Raw genomic sequence first — 17,744 nt, forward strand, 5'->3', positions numbered from 1 at the left:
ACGTCCAGCGGGGAACAGATTCTTAATGGGGGAAACTGTGGGGAAAGAAGGTTAGGAGAGACATTTCTGTGAAAAAAGTAGGAAACAGACAGGATAAAGGTAGAGAAAAGAGAGAAGTCAGAGGTGGAGTCTGGGCCTATGTCTGGGAGAAGACATGTGGAGGAAGAATTAAGCCCTTCAAGTGGAAATGCAGAGTTGCAATTCATCCATTTGCTTAACAAATATTTACTGAGCTCCTGCTCTGTACCACGCAAGAGAGACACAGTCCCTCCTTTCATGAGCTAACCCTCCAGAGGGGGAGACAAATAATTAAAAGGTAAGCAGGCCAGGTGCAGTGGCTCGTGCCTATAATCCCAGCACTTTGGGAGGCCAAGGTGGGAGGATCACCTGACCCCCAGAGTTCAAGACCAGCCTGGGCAACACGGTGAATCCCTGTCTCTACAGAAAATACAAAAATTAACCCAGCCTGGTGACAGATGCCTGTAGTCCCTGCTGCTTGGGAGGCTGAGGCTGGCAGGGAAATTGCTTGAACCAGGGAGGTGGAGGTTGCAGTGAGCCGAGACTGCACCACTGCACTCCAGCCTGGGCAACAGAGTGAGACTCTGTCTCAACAACAACAGCAACAAAAAATTCTAAGTAGTAAATTCATAGATATAGAAAGTAAAATAGTGGTTGCCAGGGGCTAGGAGGAGGGTGAAATAAAGAATTGGTGTTTATGAGTACAGAGTTTCAGTTGGGGAAGAAAAAAAGTTCTGGAAATGGATAGTGGTGATGGTTGTACAGTAATATTCTTAAGGTCACTGACCTGTATACTTAAAAATGGCTAAAATGGTTATATGTATTGTCGTACACACACACACAACACACACACATGCACACACACACACAGCTTTGTGAAGAAGTCAAGGGTGGATAAGCCAAGCATGGTGGCTCACACCTGTAATCCAAAAAATACAAAAATTAGCTGGGTGTGGTGGCACACACCTATAATTCTAGCTACTCAGGAGGCTGAGGCACGAGAATCATTTGAACCTGGGAGGTGGAGGTTGTGGTGAGCGGAGATCATGCCATGGCACTCTAGCCTGGGCAACAAGCAAGACTCTGCCTCAAAAAAAAAAAAACCAAACCCAGAAAAAAAGAAGTCAAGGGTGGTGTTCTATTCCACAACGAAGTGCAACTCTTCTTGTAATAAAGTCTATCATTTTTGGGTCTTCAATATGTGCCAAGTAAGCAATTTATTAATATATTATTTTCTTTTCTTTTCTCAATAACCCTGAGGTAGGTACTATCATCTGCATTGTACACAGAAGGCAACTGAGGCCCGAAAAGGTTAAGTTCCTTGTTTAAAGTCTTGAGCTGATAAGGTGCAGTCAGGGATGGAATCTGGCTGGTTGGCTTCAGAGTGTAACCTTTAGCCCTCTTGCTGCATCCTCTTTCTAGTAAAAGACAGACACAGTAGCTGAGTAGGCAGCAACTCTTGGTAAGGAGCTAAATGCAGGCTCTGGGAAATGTGGGCACCAGCAGTCTTGCATTCATGGGACTTGGATAAGTCAAAAGCATTTTGCTGAGTTCTGGATTTCTGCACCCTCCACAGGGATTTTTTTGAGCAGGGACGGTGGTTCCCTACACTTTCCACAGCACACTATAACACACTGTCACTTCTCCCCTGCAGCCCCCCTCCCTTTTCTTAGAACCCACTGCCTTTTTGACATGAAAAATGTACTATAACGAGTCTACTGGCTAATTAATTAAAAGGGAAAGAAATCCCAATCTTCACATATGAAATGATTAATTACATAAGCATTAACGCCTCTGCACACTCAGAATGGCATGTCTTCAATTTAAACTTTTCCAGCACATTATTTTCTGCTGATGTGTGTGTTTTATGCCCATACAAGGCCAATTTCTCATACACCCCAGCCCATTTCACAGCAAATGGCCCCAAATGGTGTTTATCCTGCTCATTAGGAGCTTATATCAATGAAGCAGGCCTGGCTGAGCTGCCTGTCCAGGCCTGCAGAGCCTGGTCTGGTACATCTGCTCTCTGCACCCTTCAGCTGCCTGGGACATACCAGCCCCCACCCCACTATTTAGGGCCTGGCTGCAGCAGGGTGAGTCCTTGGTGCTTTTCACAAGGCCAGGACAGAACTCTGACATCAGAGAGTGCTGTTATGCAGTGCTTGCCCTTTATGGATTTTTAAAAGCTTATTGTTTGGCCCAGGCACGTGGCTCCCAGCTGCCTGCTTACTGAATCTTTCCCTTGTTCTTAACCTGAAAAGTCTCATCTCCCTCTTCCTCCCCTGCTTCCCAGAGCTTGGTCTGCTGCTGCCCATCTATGCCCTGCTTAAGAACCCTTTGCTTCCCCTTACCTGTGACATCTTAGCTTGACCTTTGCCCCTTGCAAGGGGTGAAGCCAGGGCTTCAGGGCCTGCTCCATGGGGCTTGCTGGGGGATTGGGCTGTGGGTGGGCAGTCAGAAAGACTTGTGTACTGCTCCTTCCCTCATGCCCACTGTCTCAGGACAGAGGCCACTTTATCTTCAGGGGATTCACCCAGGCCCAGGGGTGGCGCTCAGATCTGCGGATATGAACTGGTTGCTGAACAAGCAGCAGCACATGAAACATTTCTCAGAGGAATAAGTCGCCACGTCACAAATCAGAAATGTTGAAATGCAGTGAGCTGTTGGATAGAGTGGTTGCCTAAATTAGGGTGAGAAACCTGACCTGTCATTAGCAATAGAAGAACTTGCCTATGCCTCTGGCTATAAAAACCGTAATATGCCAGGTGCGGTGGCTCACGCCTGTAATCCCAGCACTGTGGGAGACCAAGGTGAGCAGATCACGAAGTCAGGAGATCGAGACCATCCTGGCTAACATTGTGAAACACCGTCTCTACTAAAAATACAAAAGCTTAGCCAGGCATGGTGGCGGCCACCTTTAGTCCCAGCTACTTGGGAGGCTGAGGCAGGAGAATGTTGTGAATCTGGGAGGTGGAGCTTGCAGTGAGCCGGGATTGCACCACTGCACTCCAGCCTGGGCAACAGAGCGAGACTTCGTCTCAAAAACAAAAAAAAAAGAAAAAACAAAGCCGTAAGATGATGTTAGAAGCCTACAGAGGCAAAAACCCTATGTGGCTAAAAGATGAAGCTATTAATGGTGAGCACATGCTGAGGATGGCACTTCCAATCTCCAGAAGCATATAATGGTATTTTTCCCACTGAAATTATAAAAAAGCAAAGCTATTATGGTTCAACATTTAGACAGGAAATAAAGCACTTTTCAAAACAAGTTGAAATTATTATTTTACTCCTGTAGTCTGAACTTATTAGCAAATAAGGTGGACTTCCTTCTTCTGTTCTTATTTTCTTTTTTTTTGGCTTTTGTGTTTTTTTTTGAGACAGGGTCTTGCTGTGTTCCCCAGGCTGGAGTGCAGTGGTATGATCTTGGCTCACTGCAACTTCTGCCTCCCAGGCTCAAGTAATCCTCTCACTTCAGCCTCCCAAGTAGCCGAGACTACAGGCACGTGCCACCACACTTGACTAATTTTTTAAGGTTTTTGCAGAGACGAGGTCTCGCTATGTTGCCCAGGCTGGTCTCAAACTCCTGGGCTCAAGCAATCCTCCTGCCTCAGCCTCCCAAAGTGCTGGGATTACAGGCGTGAGGCACTGTGCCCAGCCTGGATCTCCTTCTTTCAGGACTTGGACAAATAGGAAGGTTGCTCTTCCGTTGGCTTTCTCCTTGAAACCTTAATCTCCTTACACATGTGTTATCCACTGTAGCCACTAGCTGTATGTGGCTATGTTTCAATTAAAAATTCAGTTCTTCAGTTGCACTAGCCACATTCCAGAATCTCAGTAGCCACATGTGGATGGTGGCCACCATACCAGCCAGCACAGACACAGAACATGACCATCATCAGAGAATATACTATTGGACAGCACTGCTCATCTACTTTATTGTTGAATTTAACTGTGCATTTTTGGTAAAACTTATTGAACAGCATTTTTGCATCCTGTAAGGAATTTAACACCAATGAATCTTCTACAGGGTTACATGATGTTATTTCTTTATTTCATGGCCTTTCTTAGAAATGAAAAGTTCCCCAGGATTTTCTTTTACTTTTTCTTTTTTCTCTTTCTTTCTTTCTTTCTTTCTTTCTTTCTTTCTTTCTTTCTTTCTTTCTTTCTTTTTTTTTGAGATGCAGTCTCACTCTGTTGCCAGGATGAAGTGCAGTGGCGTGATCTCGGCTCACTTCATCCTCCGCCTCCTAGGTTCAAGTGATTCTCCTGCCTCAGCCTCCTGAGTAGCTGGGACTACAGGTGCCCGCCACCACATGCAGCTAATTTTTTGTATTTTTAGTAGAGATGGGGTTTCACTATGTTAGCCAGGATGGTCTCTGTCTCCTGATCTCATGATCCACCCGCCTCATCCTCCCAAAGTACTGGGATTACAGGCATGAGCCACTGCACCTGGCCTCCCCATGATTTTCTAAATCAGAGGTCTGCAAGGCCAGGAGACGGTATAAATGTCCGATGGCAGCAGATCAGCCTCTGGCCTCCTTCCGCCAACCGCCTCACTGTTCCAGGGCCACTGCTGCCGTCCCCTCCTAACTGCCCCAGTTCTATCCACCCCAGCACCCTTTCACCTGACTCTACCCATTTTCCCTGGGGACCATCCCCTTATGGGCAGGACAGTGTCAAAACTGAGCAGCCTGCAGAGGCCCAGCCCCGTAAGGGCATGGTAGCAAAGTTGCATTTGTGCCCATGATGGGTGCTGAACAGCTGCAGGCCTCCAGTGGCTGTCAACTCAGGTGACATGTGATGTCAGCAAGGGAATTTAACGGAAATAGATTGGAAAGAAATTCCTTCCTACAATATTTGCAATCAATATAAACATAGGTTTGGTCTTTTTTGCTTTGTTTTTAATTCTGAGATGCAAAATCCTCACCAAGAGTTATTCTTCTTGCATCATTTAACTTAGAATCCTACTGGGCTACTCACCCTGAAGCTTGCAGGATACATGGCACTTTTACAACCCACCGGAAATGAAGTGCTAGTTGACTGACAGCATTACAGCTCTCTTAGAAGAGTCTATACCACCCCTCCCCCAGCTCTCTAATTTGATCAGCTCCTAGAGTGTACTTAGCTGGAGATGGACAGCCCCTGGCAGTCCCAGAGCCTGAAGAAAGTAGGCCTGGTAACCTGGTTTGGATTGCTGTGGTTAAGACCTTGTCCTGCACACTAAGTTGTTGGCTGGGCAGGCTTTCAGCACAAAAGGCAAAGTGCCTCTTGTGGAGACCCGCAAGACCCTCCTGGGGAAGGCATGATTTGAAGGCCCATGGCATCCACTGGGTCTCCTAGGTCTTCTGCAGGACCAGCTCTGTCCTTGCTGGGGAAGTTTCCTTGGTGCCTGTTTGTGTTGGGGGTAAAGCCTGAAAAGCATTATGTACAGGCAGTCTCATTAGCCTGCTGAAAAGCAATAATACTCCATTGTTTGTGGAAGAATCCTTTGCAATTAGAGCAAGCAGAGGAGAAATTATTAGGGAGCTAAGTTATTAAATCTGTTCCATGGAACATTTTTTTTTTTTTTTTTAAAAACCAAGCTCATTTTCCTGAGAGAAAATTTAGTGCAATCTTTCCCTCTTTTAAAGCCACCTGATGCCACCATGTTAGGCCTGTAGCAGCAAGCTGATGCCCAAAACAGGAGGACATCATGGTGATATGCCACAGAGAACAAGGCTGGGGCGTGTGCCAAGCAGGACAATGCAGGGAAGCCAAACACAGTGGGAGAAAACACAATAAAGTGAGACCCACCCGGATGGTAAACACAGCAGCAGAGCTACACACACACTTCCCTTCTGGGAGCAGTGGGGAAAGCAGCCAGCGAGGTCAGGAGATGGATGGAAACTGCTGGGGATGTGGGAAGCCTGGGGCACTAACTGGAGTTGTTATTGCCTTGGTAAGTCTAAGAGCTACCATTTACTGGGTGCTTCCTATGTGCCAAGGTTGGGGTCTACTGGAGAAGAGGACTGAAAGATTTGGCCAAATCCTACTCCATCCAGTTTGCCCAGTTGCTACAACTACTAGTAATAACAGTAACTGCTGCAGTTTAATGAGTGCTATTACATCCTAGACATTCACATGAATAAACTCAATCCTCACAAAGTAGATATTATTCCCATTTTATAGATAAAGAAACTGAGGCTCAGTGAAGAATCTTGTGGCAGATACATAAGCCACTAATTAAATACTGCTGATAATTAGCATCACAAGAACTTTCAATTCACTGGGTTAACAAGGTCCTCGTTGCACAATGGTGGAAAAAGGAAAGTGATTTTTATGATTAGGGAACAGTTGTTGTGAGCTTTTTAAACAATACACACTGTTCATATTCAACTGTTACCTGTGTTATTCATATTACTAAATCATTTATTTTGACTGACTAAATGGAATTGCTTTAGAGAGACACTTAATGTAACCCATTCTTTAAATTTACAGAGATTTTTGTAATGCTCTCAACGTTTCTTTTTAGTGGGTGTGGGAGAGCTGGGGACAGGAAGGAAGGTGGGGTGTTAAAAGGCAAACATAGAAAAGATTCTTCATAAAAAAAGAAAACACATCTAGAAATGATTGCTCCATAAACAAAACATGAGTGCACACAGCAATTTCATGTTCTTGTTCCACCCACTCGGTTGTTCTTAATGATTCAAGAACAGAACTGCCTGGGCAGATTTACAGGCTCTGCGTTCCTGACATCTGTGCCGAAACAAGGCTATGTGTGTTAAAGAGTGCTTGCTTCTTCCCAGGGGGAGAAAACACAAACACCTTGATTTGATTTTTACCTTTGCCATGGTTTAAATTAAAATAGATGTGGTTATTCTCCAATATGCATCTGTGGGCTGTTAGGGTATAGGAGTGGTGCCAGGGAAGAGGATAGGGTAGCCTTGCAGTTTGGGGGTGGAAGAGATGTGAGGATCATACAATGAAACGCCAGCAATCCTGTCTGCATTGGGCTCTCCCTGCTGTCAGAAAGCTGAGCTTCAGCATAAGTTGTTTGCTGGAAATCTTTGGGTTGTTTGTAATTGCTTTTCAGCAAATTTCTCCCCTGGCTCAGAGTGCCAATCGGTGATCAGTGGAGGGCACAGCCATGCTAAGGGCAGGCGTGTGGCTGGAAGTTCCAGGCCCAGGGCCAGTGCCCCTTGACTTGGGCTTTCCAAGTTTCTCAGTTGTGCTTTTGGGAATGTCATACCCTCTCCACTTCCCTTTCTTTTAAGGAGGAGATTTGCCTTCCATTAGATACTTTTCACTGATTGATAACTTCCTCCTAGCTTTTTTTTTTTTTTTTCTTTATAGGTTTTGTTTCCTAGACTACAGACCTGTCCATTTCTCGGAAGAAGACCCAGGCTGACTTCCCCAGCCCTCCTCCCCAAGTTAGCCATTTTGGAATCACTTGGCAGGCTGTGCCCAGACACTAGTGGACACACGCTGGTACCTTTGCTACATGGTAATATGTGGCTAATCCTCTGATTTAGAACATCATTTCACCTCTGAGACTCAGAATGGGGAAGTAACTTATTCAAGGTAACTGAGCTTATCAGTAGGAAGACCTGGGACCCAGACCCAGGTTGGTCAGGTACAGCCTGTGTACTCGTCACCCTCTTCGGAAGGTGATCTTAGGGCTATGGCTTTCAGTTTCTACGGAGCAGAAACTAAAGAAATGCCAAATCTCCACTATGTGAGAATCTGAGGAGATAAGGGGAAGCAAGTAAAATTATGTATTTGGCATTTGGAAGTGATCTGATTTTTAAATTTAATGCCACTGCTAAAAGGTTGGCTGGTATTTTAGTGGGATACCCACCTCCTCTCTTTGGTCTTCAAGTTTTACACAGATTCCTTATCTTTGGTGGCTGTTTTCATACCAGGATCCACCTGACAGCTCTAGTCTGACTGTCCCATAGCCTTAACTAATAGTTACTACTTCTGGGGAAAGGAGACTGAAGAGGAAAGAGCAAGAGAGAGAGAAAGGGAAGGGGGCTGGGGAAATGGAAAGATTTGTAGATTACAATTTTGATTATAACTAGCTAACTTTATACAAACATAAACTAGACTCAAAACTCTAATGCTTTACATCATGCTAAATTAAATTTTGGCCTATATCAGTGACTAGAGATCCAGTTTTACTATTTTTACAAAATGTATTTCCTATATAGGCTTCCAGGTATTTACATATTTTCTTTAAGCTTTTTCAGTACACACCATCTTATTTAATCCTTGCAATCACCCTGTTAAACTGAAAATTTTATATTGTGGCTAAGAGAGGTTAAGGAACTAGCCAAAGGTCATAAATCTAGTGCAGGGTTGGAATCTGGACATGCTGACCTTCAATGGCTAGCAGAGCACCCTGTGTTTTTGTTGTTTGGAGACAGGGTCTCATTCTGTCACCCAGGCTGCAGTGCAATGGCACGATCTGGGCTCACTGCAGCCTCAACCTCCTGGGCTCAGGTGATCCTCCCACATTAGCCTCCCAAGTAGCTGGGACTACAGGTGTGCGATCATGCCTGACTTTTGTATTTTTTGTATTTTTTTCTTAGAGACGGCGTTTCACCATGTTGCCCAGGCTGGTCTCGAACTGCTGGATTCAAGTGATCCACTGGTCTTGGCCTCCGAAAGTGCTGGAATTACAGGTGTGAGCCACCACACCTAGCCCACCCCTTGTTTTGATACTGAATAGATTCAGTAGCTTTTCCATAGACAAAAAATTCTACTCCCTCAAAAGAAAATGATCCATTGACATTAGCCTCCTTAACACCCAGGTGTGGTTCTTAATCTTCTTTTCCACTTGATCACTAATTTCCACGGCTGTCTGGGCACGGATGTAAGTAACTACCCAGAGTGGTTGCTCATTTCTCACAGCAATGTGTGGAGGTGATGTGTTTGTTCTTATTCATTTGTTCATTCATTCATTTTTTTTCTCCAACAGCCCTAGGAAGAAGAACCACTATAGTGTTAACTGTAATGGGCAGAATGGCCCTTGAGTCACCCTTCCTGTGGCCTAACACTTGGACACTGTCACTTAAGAGGCCCCTCATATCTACTCAGGGGGTGATTAAAGAACATTCTAAATTACCTGGTAATTTGGGGGTGTAAGTACATGAAAGCATTTTTAAAATTCTAATTTGTATGTTTTTGGTGGACTTTGTGTAATTTCTTTTTTTGGGTGACAAAGTTTTGTTCTTGTCGCCCAGGCTGAAGTGCAGCGGCATGATCGGGGCTCACTGCAACCTCTAACTCTTGGGTTCAAGCAATTCTTCTGACTCAGCCTCCCCTGTAGCTGGGATGACAGACGCATGCCACCATGTCCGGCTAATTTTTGTATTTGTAGTAGAGATGGGGTTTCGCCATGTTTGTAAGGTTGGTCTCGAACTCCTGATGTCAGGTGATCCACCCGCCTTGGCCTCCCAAAGTGCTGGGATTACAGGTGTGAGCCACCGTTCCCAGCTGACTTTGTGTTATTTCTGTGTGTGTATGTGGGCTTACAGAACTCATGTATGCTCACTGTGAAATATTTCAACACTGCAGATGTATGTGAGGTAGAGAGTGGGAATCCTCAATGATGAGAAACCACCACCCATCCCCCAAACTGGAGGCCACTGCTAATCCTTTCATTCTATGCATAAGACAACACTGTGTGTACTGTAATTTTACAGATGATGTCAATGTAAAATAGCATGAATCTGGCTCTGGATCTCAACTTTTTTCTATGCATAATTAAGTGTATTTAAAATGATTTAAAATAAATTATGAGTCATACCTCAGCCTTTCTTAACCAGTGAGATGAAATGTGATGTGTCAAAATTGAGTTAAATCCATATTCTCTGTGGATGTGCTTTTGACTTGCACATAAGGAAAAGCAGGCAGGCAAAAGTGAGGCAGTTTCACACACTGTATTGACATTCAACAACGAGAAGGTCAGAGTAGGGAGTTGATGTCAATATGTTCATCCCGTACTGCAATAAAGCTGTCCCGGCAACTGCAATCCCAGCTGCCATTTTCCCTCCTTTGGGTGAGAAATGAGCCATTCAGACCCTCAGCTCTTTAGCCATGAGTTCTGTAAGCCCACATACACACACAGAAACTGCAATCCCAGCTGCCATTTTCCCTCCTTTGGGTGAGAAATGAGCCATTCAGACCCTCAGCTCTTTAGCTATGAAAACAGCATGCTTTAAGAAAGATTTGGTTTTCAATATCAATATAATCTAGGTTTCAGGTTTGGAAGATGAAATTTCCACACCAGATACGGCTTTATTTGACAAAAACAGTAAGAGATGACAGCTGAGATTTCTGCCACATGAAAATTACCGAATAATTGCATGGCAGGTGTCATCATTCTGAATATCATAAAGTGAGTTTAGCACTCCATTTTGCTTTCCAGTATTTTACTGGGGATGCTTTTCTTAGGGTTATCACTAGCAGTTTTAAATGTTGGGAAAAATGTAAAAACACAGTAAACATAAACAACAACGGAAAAGGTGACACTTCACGATAACATTGCCCTATGTATGTTCCATTTTCTCTCAGGAAAACTACCCTAGAATGGGAAAAATCCTTCAAAAACAGGAGCCCACAATGACCTCAACTCCTACAGGCCGACATATTTTAATTGTGCCAGACCCACTAAGTGTCAATTTTTAAAAAGTCGGGTTTGGAAAAAATGAGAGAATTTAAAAAATTAACAACTATTTCACAGTTGGTTCCTATCTCTCCTCAGTATTACCCAATTTATATTTTATGTTGGATTTCCATTCATTCCCCAAGCTCTTTCACAGAGCGGCCTGCCAGAGGCCGTTAGCACACACCCTTCACAAATGGAGAAGCAGCGGCATTCAGATTCACCAGGAGCTGGACTGGCATTTGCACTCACTCAGTTCACTTGGTGGCTGGCAAACTTCTCTGCACTTTGAGTCGTGGTCACTTCCCTTCAGAATAGAATGTGGGGAACAACCTAAAGGGATTGTGATAAAAAAAGATGGTCTTTGATGTTGGGTGGGATATGCAAATCTGAATGAGAATAGGGTGGCTCAGTACTGTCAGAGTGTGCTGTGTTTTATTTGGGAAACGAGACAAAATCTTCCCATGATCAACCATTCCATGTGACATCCCAACCCACACTCTGCTACTGACATTTTATCTCCCACTGAACAGCCTGGCTGTTGTAACATTTTCAGGATTCTTAATTTATGTCTTGCAGGATCTAAAATCAGATGGCAGGAACTTTAAGAAAATAACCAGTGTTGACAGGCACCTTATAAAAGAAGCTGGTACACCTTAGTGCTGCGAAAATTTCCAGAATATTCTTTAGTTTCTTCTTCCAAAATATGTCCAGAAGTCAGTGGGATGGAGACAGTAGCTGTCTCAAATAATTTAATTTCTCTTTTCAGTCTAAACTCTACGAAAGACTTTTCTTTCACTCAGTATTTGCTAGCGCCTGGGACTCAAGAAGGCTAATGTCAATGGACCATTTTCTTTTGAGGTAGTCAAACTTTTTGTCTGTAGAAAAATCTTCCTGAATCTATTCAGTATCAAAACATGGGGTGGGCCTGGCACAGTGGCTCATGCCTGTAATCCCAGCACTGGGAGTCTGAGTTCGGCAGATCACTTGAGCCCAGGGAGTTTGAGACCAGCCTGGGAAACATGGTGAAACCCCAGCTCTACTAAAAATACAAAAAAATTAGCCAGGCATGGTGGCACGCACCTGTGGTTCCAGCTACCCGGGAGACTGAGGTAGGAGAATCACCTGAGCCTGGGAAGTCAAAGCTGCAATGATCCGAGATCACAACCCTCCACTCCAGCCTGGATGACAGAGTGAGACCCTCTTTCAAAATAAAAATAAATAAATAAATAGGAAATCACTAGCCCCAAACCACTTATCCTTGGAGAAATATGGTCATAAACCCAAATCGCATGTTCTTTCCATTATATCACAATGCTGCTTTGTAAAAGTGGCAACTTTGGGCTGGCTTACATGAATCCGCTGAAACCTTTACAACGTATTGGCAGTGCTGCATACTTGGGGCTCTTGAACTTAGGCCTGCAACCAGGATGCTGGTGTACACCCTCACCTGGAGTGCTCAGCTTTGATCCTCCTTTTTTCAGAATGGCTTCGTATCTATTTATTTGTAACATAGTGCTTAACAGTAGGAAGTCTTGAGCCAAATGCCTAGCTTTGCCACTTACCCCTGACCTAAGAAAGTTACTTAGCTTCTTCAGGAGTCATTTTCCTGTATTGTAAATGGAGATGAGAATAGCACTTACTTTATAGGATTGTTGTGAAGATTAAATGAGTTTAGGAAAATGCTCTATATAGGTTTGTTAGTATCATCCATTAAATTGCAACATGATTTCATAAATGCATCTAGAATATGCCTGTGTAAACCTATGGTTAGAATGATGAAGCTAAAAAAAGCCTTGGTCCATCCCTGGAGAGTAAGAAACTAGAACTAGTATACTCCTTTTACACGGTACCTTGCACACAGCACAGGCTTAACAGACATATTTAAATTGAGCTGAAGCGAATACCACTAGAATTAAAAGTGGTAGTTCCAGATCTTTCAGGCTCAAGGTCCAGATTTTACAAGTGTTTCTGAGCACCCTCCCCCTACCTCATTTATCGCAAAGAGAGGAGGCCAAGAAAAAGATGAATAACCAATGACCTTAAAACGCAGGTGAGAGTAAAAACCAGTTCTGATAAACTGGGTGACATTTACATCCTGGTACCTGAGCTTTAGGTCACTCTGCATGTGTAATTCCTCTGCACAAAGCCCAGGAGGCTACTTTTATATAATTGGGGCAAATCTCCCAACAGCCCTTGGTACTAAACAGCCTTCAGCAGGTGCTTCCAAATTTTCTTATTTGCTTCAACTCCCAGGTTGCCAGGGGAAGCCTGGCGACAAGTCTATACTCCTGGGCAGACTGAGTAACAGCAGGATACTTCAAGAGGTTCTCTAGGTCGGAAGGAAATAAATGAGACTACGATCAAGTAAAGTTTGGTAAAGGAAGAGACACCTTCACCCCGACGACCAGGCGGTGGCTCCGCAGCACAGACTCTCCACTGGTAGAGTTCCCACCCGGCCTCGATGTAGTCCCGCCCCTACCCAGACCACGCCCACCAATCACCGCCCTCTCCCTCCCAGGCCCCGCCTAGAGCCGGCCCCTCCTAGAGCCGGCCCCTCCTAGAGCATGCCCCCCCACCTGACTCCGACACTGCCGGGCTTAGTCCGCCGGGCTTAGTCCGCGAGGCGCTTGCGCATTTCTTGAGTTGTCGTGGCACTGCCCAAATCTAAATGGGGGAAAGATGGAACTTCATATTTCCTACAGACTCCGCCACAGCGGCTTTTCGTGCTCTCTTAGAGCTGGTTTTGCCTTTCGTGATCCTGAGAACCCTGGCTTTTGGTTCCCCAGTGCAGCTTAAGTGGGCAGGTTTTAAGTTAGGCGATCTTCGGGCAGCCCTAGTCCCGGCACCGGGTCCTTGCGCTGAGTCTTGGGACCACAGCCTGGGAGGCGGGGTCCTTCTCTGGGGCGGTCGCGTTGGCAGCGGATGCAGGAAGCAGGACTCTGGGCGTCATGTACTACAAATTTAGTGGCTTCACGCAGAAGTTGGCGGGAGCGTGGGCTTCGGAGGCCTATAGCCCGCAGGTACGAGTGGCGCCTAGCCAGCTCGGACATGAGAAGTGGCAGCCCGAGCCTCGGCGACAAGCAGTCGCGGCGTTGGAGCCAGGGAAGGCCTCTGCCCGCTGTCGAGTTCGTTTCTGTTCCCCTTGCACCTTCCGGGGCCTCTCCACACCAGCGTACGGTGGTCCCTGAGGCTTCTCTTTGTGTACCTGCTCACCTGGTGGGGCTGGCCTGGCGTGGAAGTTTGGTCTGGCACACTGCAGGGGTCAAGGTGACCCCTGGGGTCACTTGTCTAAAAGGGATGGTTTGGGGGAGTCCCCAGTGTGACCCGAGTCAGAGGTTCGGCCTTCTCCCTCTCTTTGAAGACATCTGGCTTTCGGCCTCCCTGTCGTTTCTTTGTCACCTCCTGCCACAGCCCCATAGGCAGCCTAATTTGAGCACGAGATTAGAGAGCGGGGATAAAGGCTTTTAGGGAAACCGTGGGGCAGGGGGTTGGGGGGCTGTGATCTGGGTTAGGAGATTTAAGAGGTTACTTAACACGTTCAGGGAGGGAAGTTGCATGCAGCGAGGTTACACTTTCCCGATTGTAAAATATTTGACAGATGCTCATTGTTTGGGTGGTCTGAAAAGTATTCCATTTCACACAGATTCTGCCAATTGGAGTTTGAGTCTCCATGTGTTGGGGGTAAACGAGGGATTTTAGAGCCCCAGACGTGCCTTTTCAAATCATGGCGTTTTCCGCTTTAATTGTGTGACTTTGGCCAAGTTACTTAATTTATTGTGAGCTCAGCTTCATCCAGGGCGGCGTTAGTACACTTTAAATGAGGTGTGTCAAGTGACTAGCAGTTTGGGCAGGTGGTTGGTTCTGAATAAGTGTTAACCGTTCATCAGAAGCTGTCTGAGACAGTATATTCTCTCCTAATCCTCCTAGAGAAGTGTGGGAAGGGTCGGTGAGATACGCAGTTAGACTGCAGTAGTAAGGGACCCAGATGGGGTGTAAAGGATACTCCATTACTGTTGCTTCATTCTTCTTTTTCTGTGGGTCACTGCAGCTTGCCCAAGAGGCAGATGTTTAAGAAAGATGTCAGAACTGGTACTATGGCTCACGCCTGTAAATCACAGCACTGTGGGAGGCTGAGACGGCAGGGTCGCTTGAATCCAGGAGTTTGAGATCACCTGGGGCAACATAGTGAGACCCTGTCTTTAAAAACAAGAACTGAAAAGCAGAATGATTCTAATCTAGGATAGGAAGGGCAAGTTGGTTTTTTTTGTTTTTTGCGGGGGTTAATGGGGGAGTTGCGGTGGGAACGGAAAGGAAGAGTTTAGGGTTTATAAATGTTGAGCTTGTGATATGTCATGCTTGGTAGCAGCTAGATTTTTGAATATGGAGTTTAATAAAGTTACCCAACTTTATTAAAAAGTTCAGCCCATAGGTGGTAGAATCTGGTGGGTAGATTACCCAGGAAGTTTGTAGGGAAGAAAGGTTGGATCATAGTTAAGAGTACAGAAACATGAAGGGAGGGTGGAGAAGGAAAATGTGTTTAAAGAATAGACGGGGTGAGAAGGGAAACCAGTGTGGTGTCACCGAAATCAAATTGGTAATGACTCGTAAGGAAGGAACAGTCAACAGTGTTACACTTCTTTTACAGATTATGTGGGGAAATGACCATTTCTGTCATCTGCTTCTACAAAGTGTATTCTTCAGTGTATGGATCTTAAATGTTGCAGTTTGATGAGTTTGGACAAACCCATGCGCTGTATAACCACAGCTCCCTCAATATACAGAATGTTACATCATCCCAGGAAGTTCCCTTGTACCCTCTGTCAATCCCTGCCACCTTCCTATTCTGACTTTTATCATCATAAATAGATAGTTTTCTCTTTTTTGGAACTTCATGTAAATGGAAGCAGCTCTCACCCAGGCTGGAGTGTAATGGCACAGTCATCGTTCACTGTAGACTTTCACTCCTGGGCTCAAGTAATCGTCCTACTTTCGCCTCTGAAAATGCTGGGATTACAGATGTGAGCCACCGTGTCTGGCTGCTAGCCTATTAAAATATTTTTGATAGTCCGTGTTGTACGTATCAGTAGTTAATCCTTTTATCCTCTTATTCTTCTGTAGGGTTTCATTTTATAAATATATCACAGTTTATTCTGTTGGTGGTAGTAGATGTTGTTTTATTTTTTAAAAATATTTTTTGAGTCAGGCTCTTGCTGTGTTGCACAGTCTGATCTTGAACTCTTGGGCTCAGGCAGTCCTCTCACCTCAGCACCCTGAGTGACTGGGGTTACAGATGTGTACCACCACACCTGGTTTGTGTTCTTTTAATATATCTTTAGCATAATCTAGGTTTTGTTGCTTAGTAAGAAAAAGGTAAATTTTTTGACTAAAAACTGGCGTATTGTAATAAAATGGGCACTCAGCAGAGATTACCTTGAGATGAGTTCGATATAGATAGGGCTTTCAGATTTCTAGTACCTCTCCTCGTGAATCGTGTTTCTCTTGAGAATTTGAACTTCTTAATTACTTAAAGATACCTCAAACTATGTTGAAAAGAAGTGATATTGTGTAGGCTTTATATAAATTGTAAATTTCTGAGTGATTGTGACAGGTGCCCTCCCAAGTAGGTGCTCTGACTTTGGTAATTAGGAGTATTTCAGCTTTTTCCTTTCCTGGAAACATATAATGAAGGTGTTTGTAACTTTTAGTAGTAAGTAAAGTGAATGATTTACCATGCATTAAATAACATAATATGGAAAAGGTGGTTCAGTAACAATCGCACAGATAGAGATTTGTAAGTCAGCTTGACAGCGAGTGGTTGGTGGGATGGCGTTTTCCATTGGTTGAAAAGCATCTTATCTTTCTCTGAACTGCGTCAACAATAAATTGAGACCAATAAGCACATGAACATGTTTAACATCTTGAATTATTAGAGAAGAGCAAATCATAACCACAGTGAGATACCTTTTAATATCCACCAGAATGCGTAGAATCAAAAAGACAGATGATAACAACTATTGGTGAGGATGTAGAGAAACGAAACCTATTACATTTGTGGTGGGATGGTGGGAATGGTAAAATGACGCAGCCACTTTGAAAAACAGTTTGGCAGTTTGTTAAAAAGGAAATGTAATTTTACTATGTGATCTAGGAATTCCTCTCCCAGTTAAGATGGCAGAATGGTATTCTAGATAAAGGGAACTGTGAGAGTAACGGAAGGGAGGGGGTCTGGAGGAGAAGTGTTGAGTAGGTAAGTTTGACTGTGGAGGATGGAGGTAAATCATGAAGGGCCTAGGATGGTAGGACTTAATTTTGTGAGGCACGAGTAGGAAGTTACAGAGCAACTTGATGCAGAGTTGTGGTAGAGTTTGTCCTTTCAGATGAGACAGATGTTGGGGATGAGGAGGGAGGGCTTCAGGATGATTGGTAAATTGGTGCTTTTCACAGTGATGGGGAGTTCCTGAATGGGCTTATGAGTGAATTTTGGACATGATGAGTGTGAGGTATCAGAAGGACACGGAGGCAGGTGGTGATGTCTAGCTTACAATTAGAAATAAATAGAGGTCAGGTGTGGTGGCTCACCCTGGTAATCCCAGTGTTTTGGGAGGTGAGGGCAGGAGAATAGCGTGAGGGCAGGAGAATAGCTTGAGGCCAGGAGTTTGAGACCAGCCTGGGCAACACAGTGAGACCCCATCTCTACAAAAAAAAATAAGAAAAATTAGCTGGGCATGGTGACACATACTTGTAGTCCTAGCTACTCAGGAGGCTGAGGTGGGAGGATCACTTGAGCCCAGGAGTTTGAGGCTGCAGTGAGCTGTGATCAACACATTGCACTCCAACCTGGGTGACAGTGTGAGATCCTGTCTATAAACAAAACAAAACAAAACAAAAAGCCAAATGAATTGAATCATGGCAGATTGAAACTGGTTTCCAGTCCTAAATCACAGTGAAAAGGTTCGTACATTTCTATCATTTAAAAATTAAAATTATGGGCTGGGCGCGGTGGCTCAAGCCTGTACTCCCAGCACTTTGGGAGGCCGAGACGGGCGGATCACGAGGTCAGGAGATCAAGACCATC

General features: G+C 44.7%; 1 protein-coding gene across 3 annotated transcripts in view; it reads left to right on the plus strand.

Annotated features, from left to right (window-relative positions):
- Positions 1 to 5,872: 5,872 nt before the first annotated feature.
- LOC105507432 (cytochrome c oxidase subunit 7A-related protein, mitochondrial) overlaps positions 5,873 to 17,744 on the plus strand; it is a 36,550-nt gene continuing 24,678 nt past the window's right edge. For 2 of the 3 annotated variants that reach the window (XM_011935919.1, XM_011935918.1), the window contains exon 1: positions 13,299 to 13,689. In XM_011935919.1, the coding sequence (XP_011791309.1) occupies positions 13,618 to 13,689 (72 nt within the window). In that variant the 5' untranslated portion in view covers positions 13,299 to 13,617. Of the gene's footprint in view, positions 5,957 to 13,298; positions 13,690 to 17,744 lie in introns of those variants that run through there. The other variant, XM_011935920.1, reaches the window with a different exon arrangement.

Source organism: Colobus angolensis, unplaced genomic scaffold (genome assembly GCF_000951035.1).
Source record: "Colobus angolensis palliatus isolate OR3802 unplaced genomic scaffold, Cang.pa_1.0 Scaffold15, whole genome shotgun sequence".
In the NCBI taxonomy this organism is placed as follows: Eukaryota; Metazoa; Chordata; class Mammalia; order Primates; family Cercopithecidae; genus Colobus; species Colobus angolensis.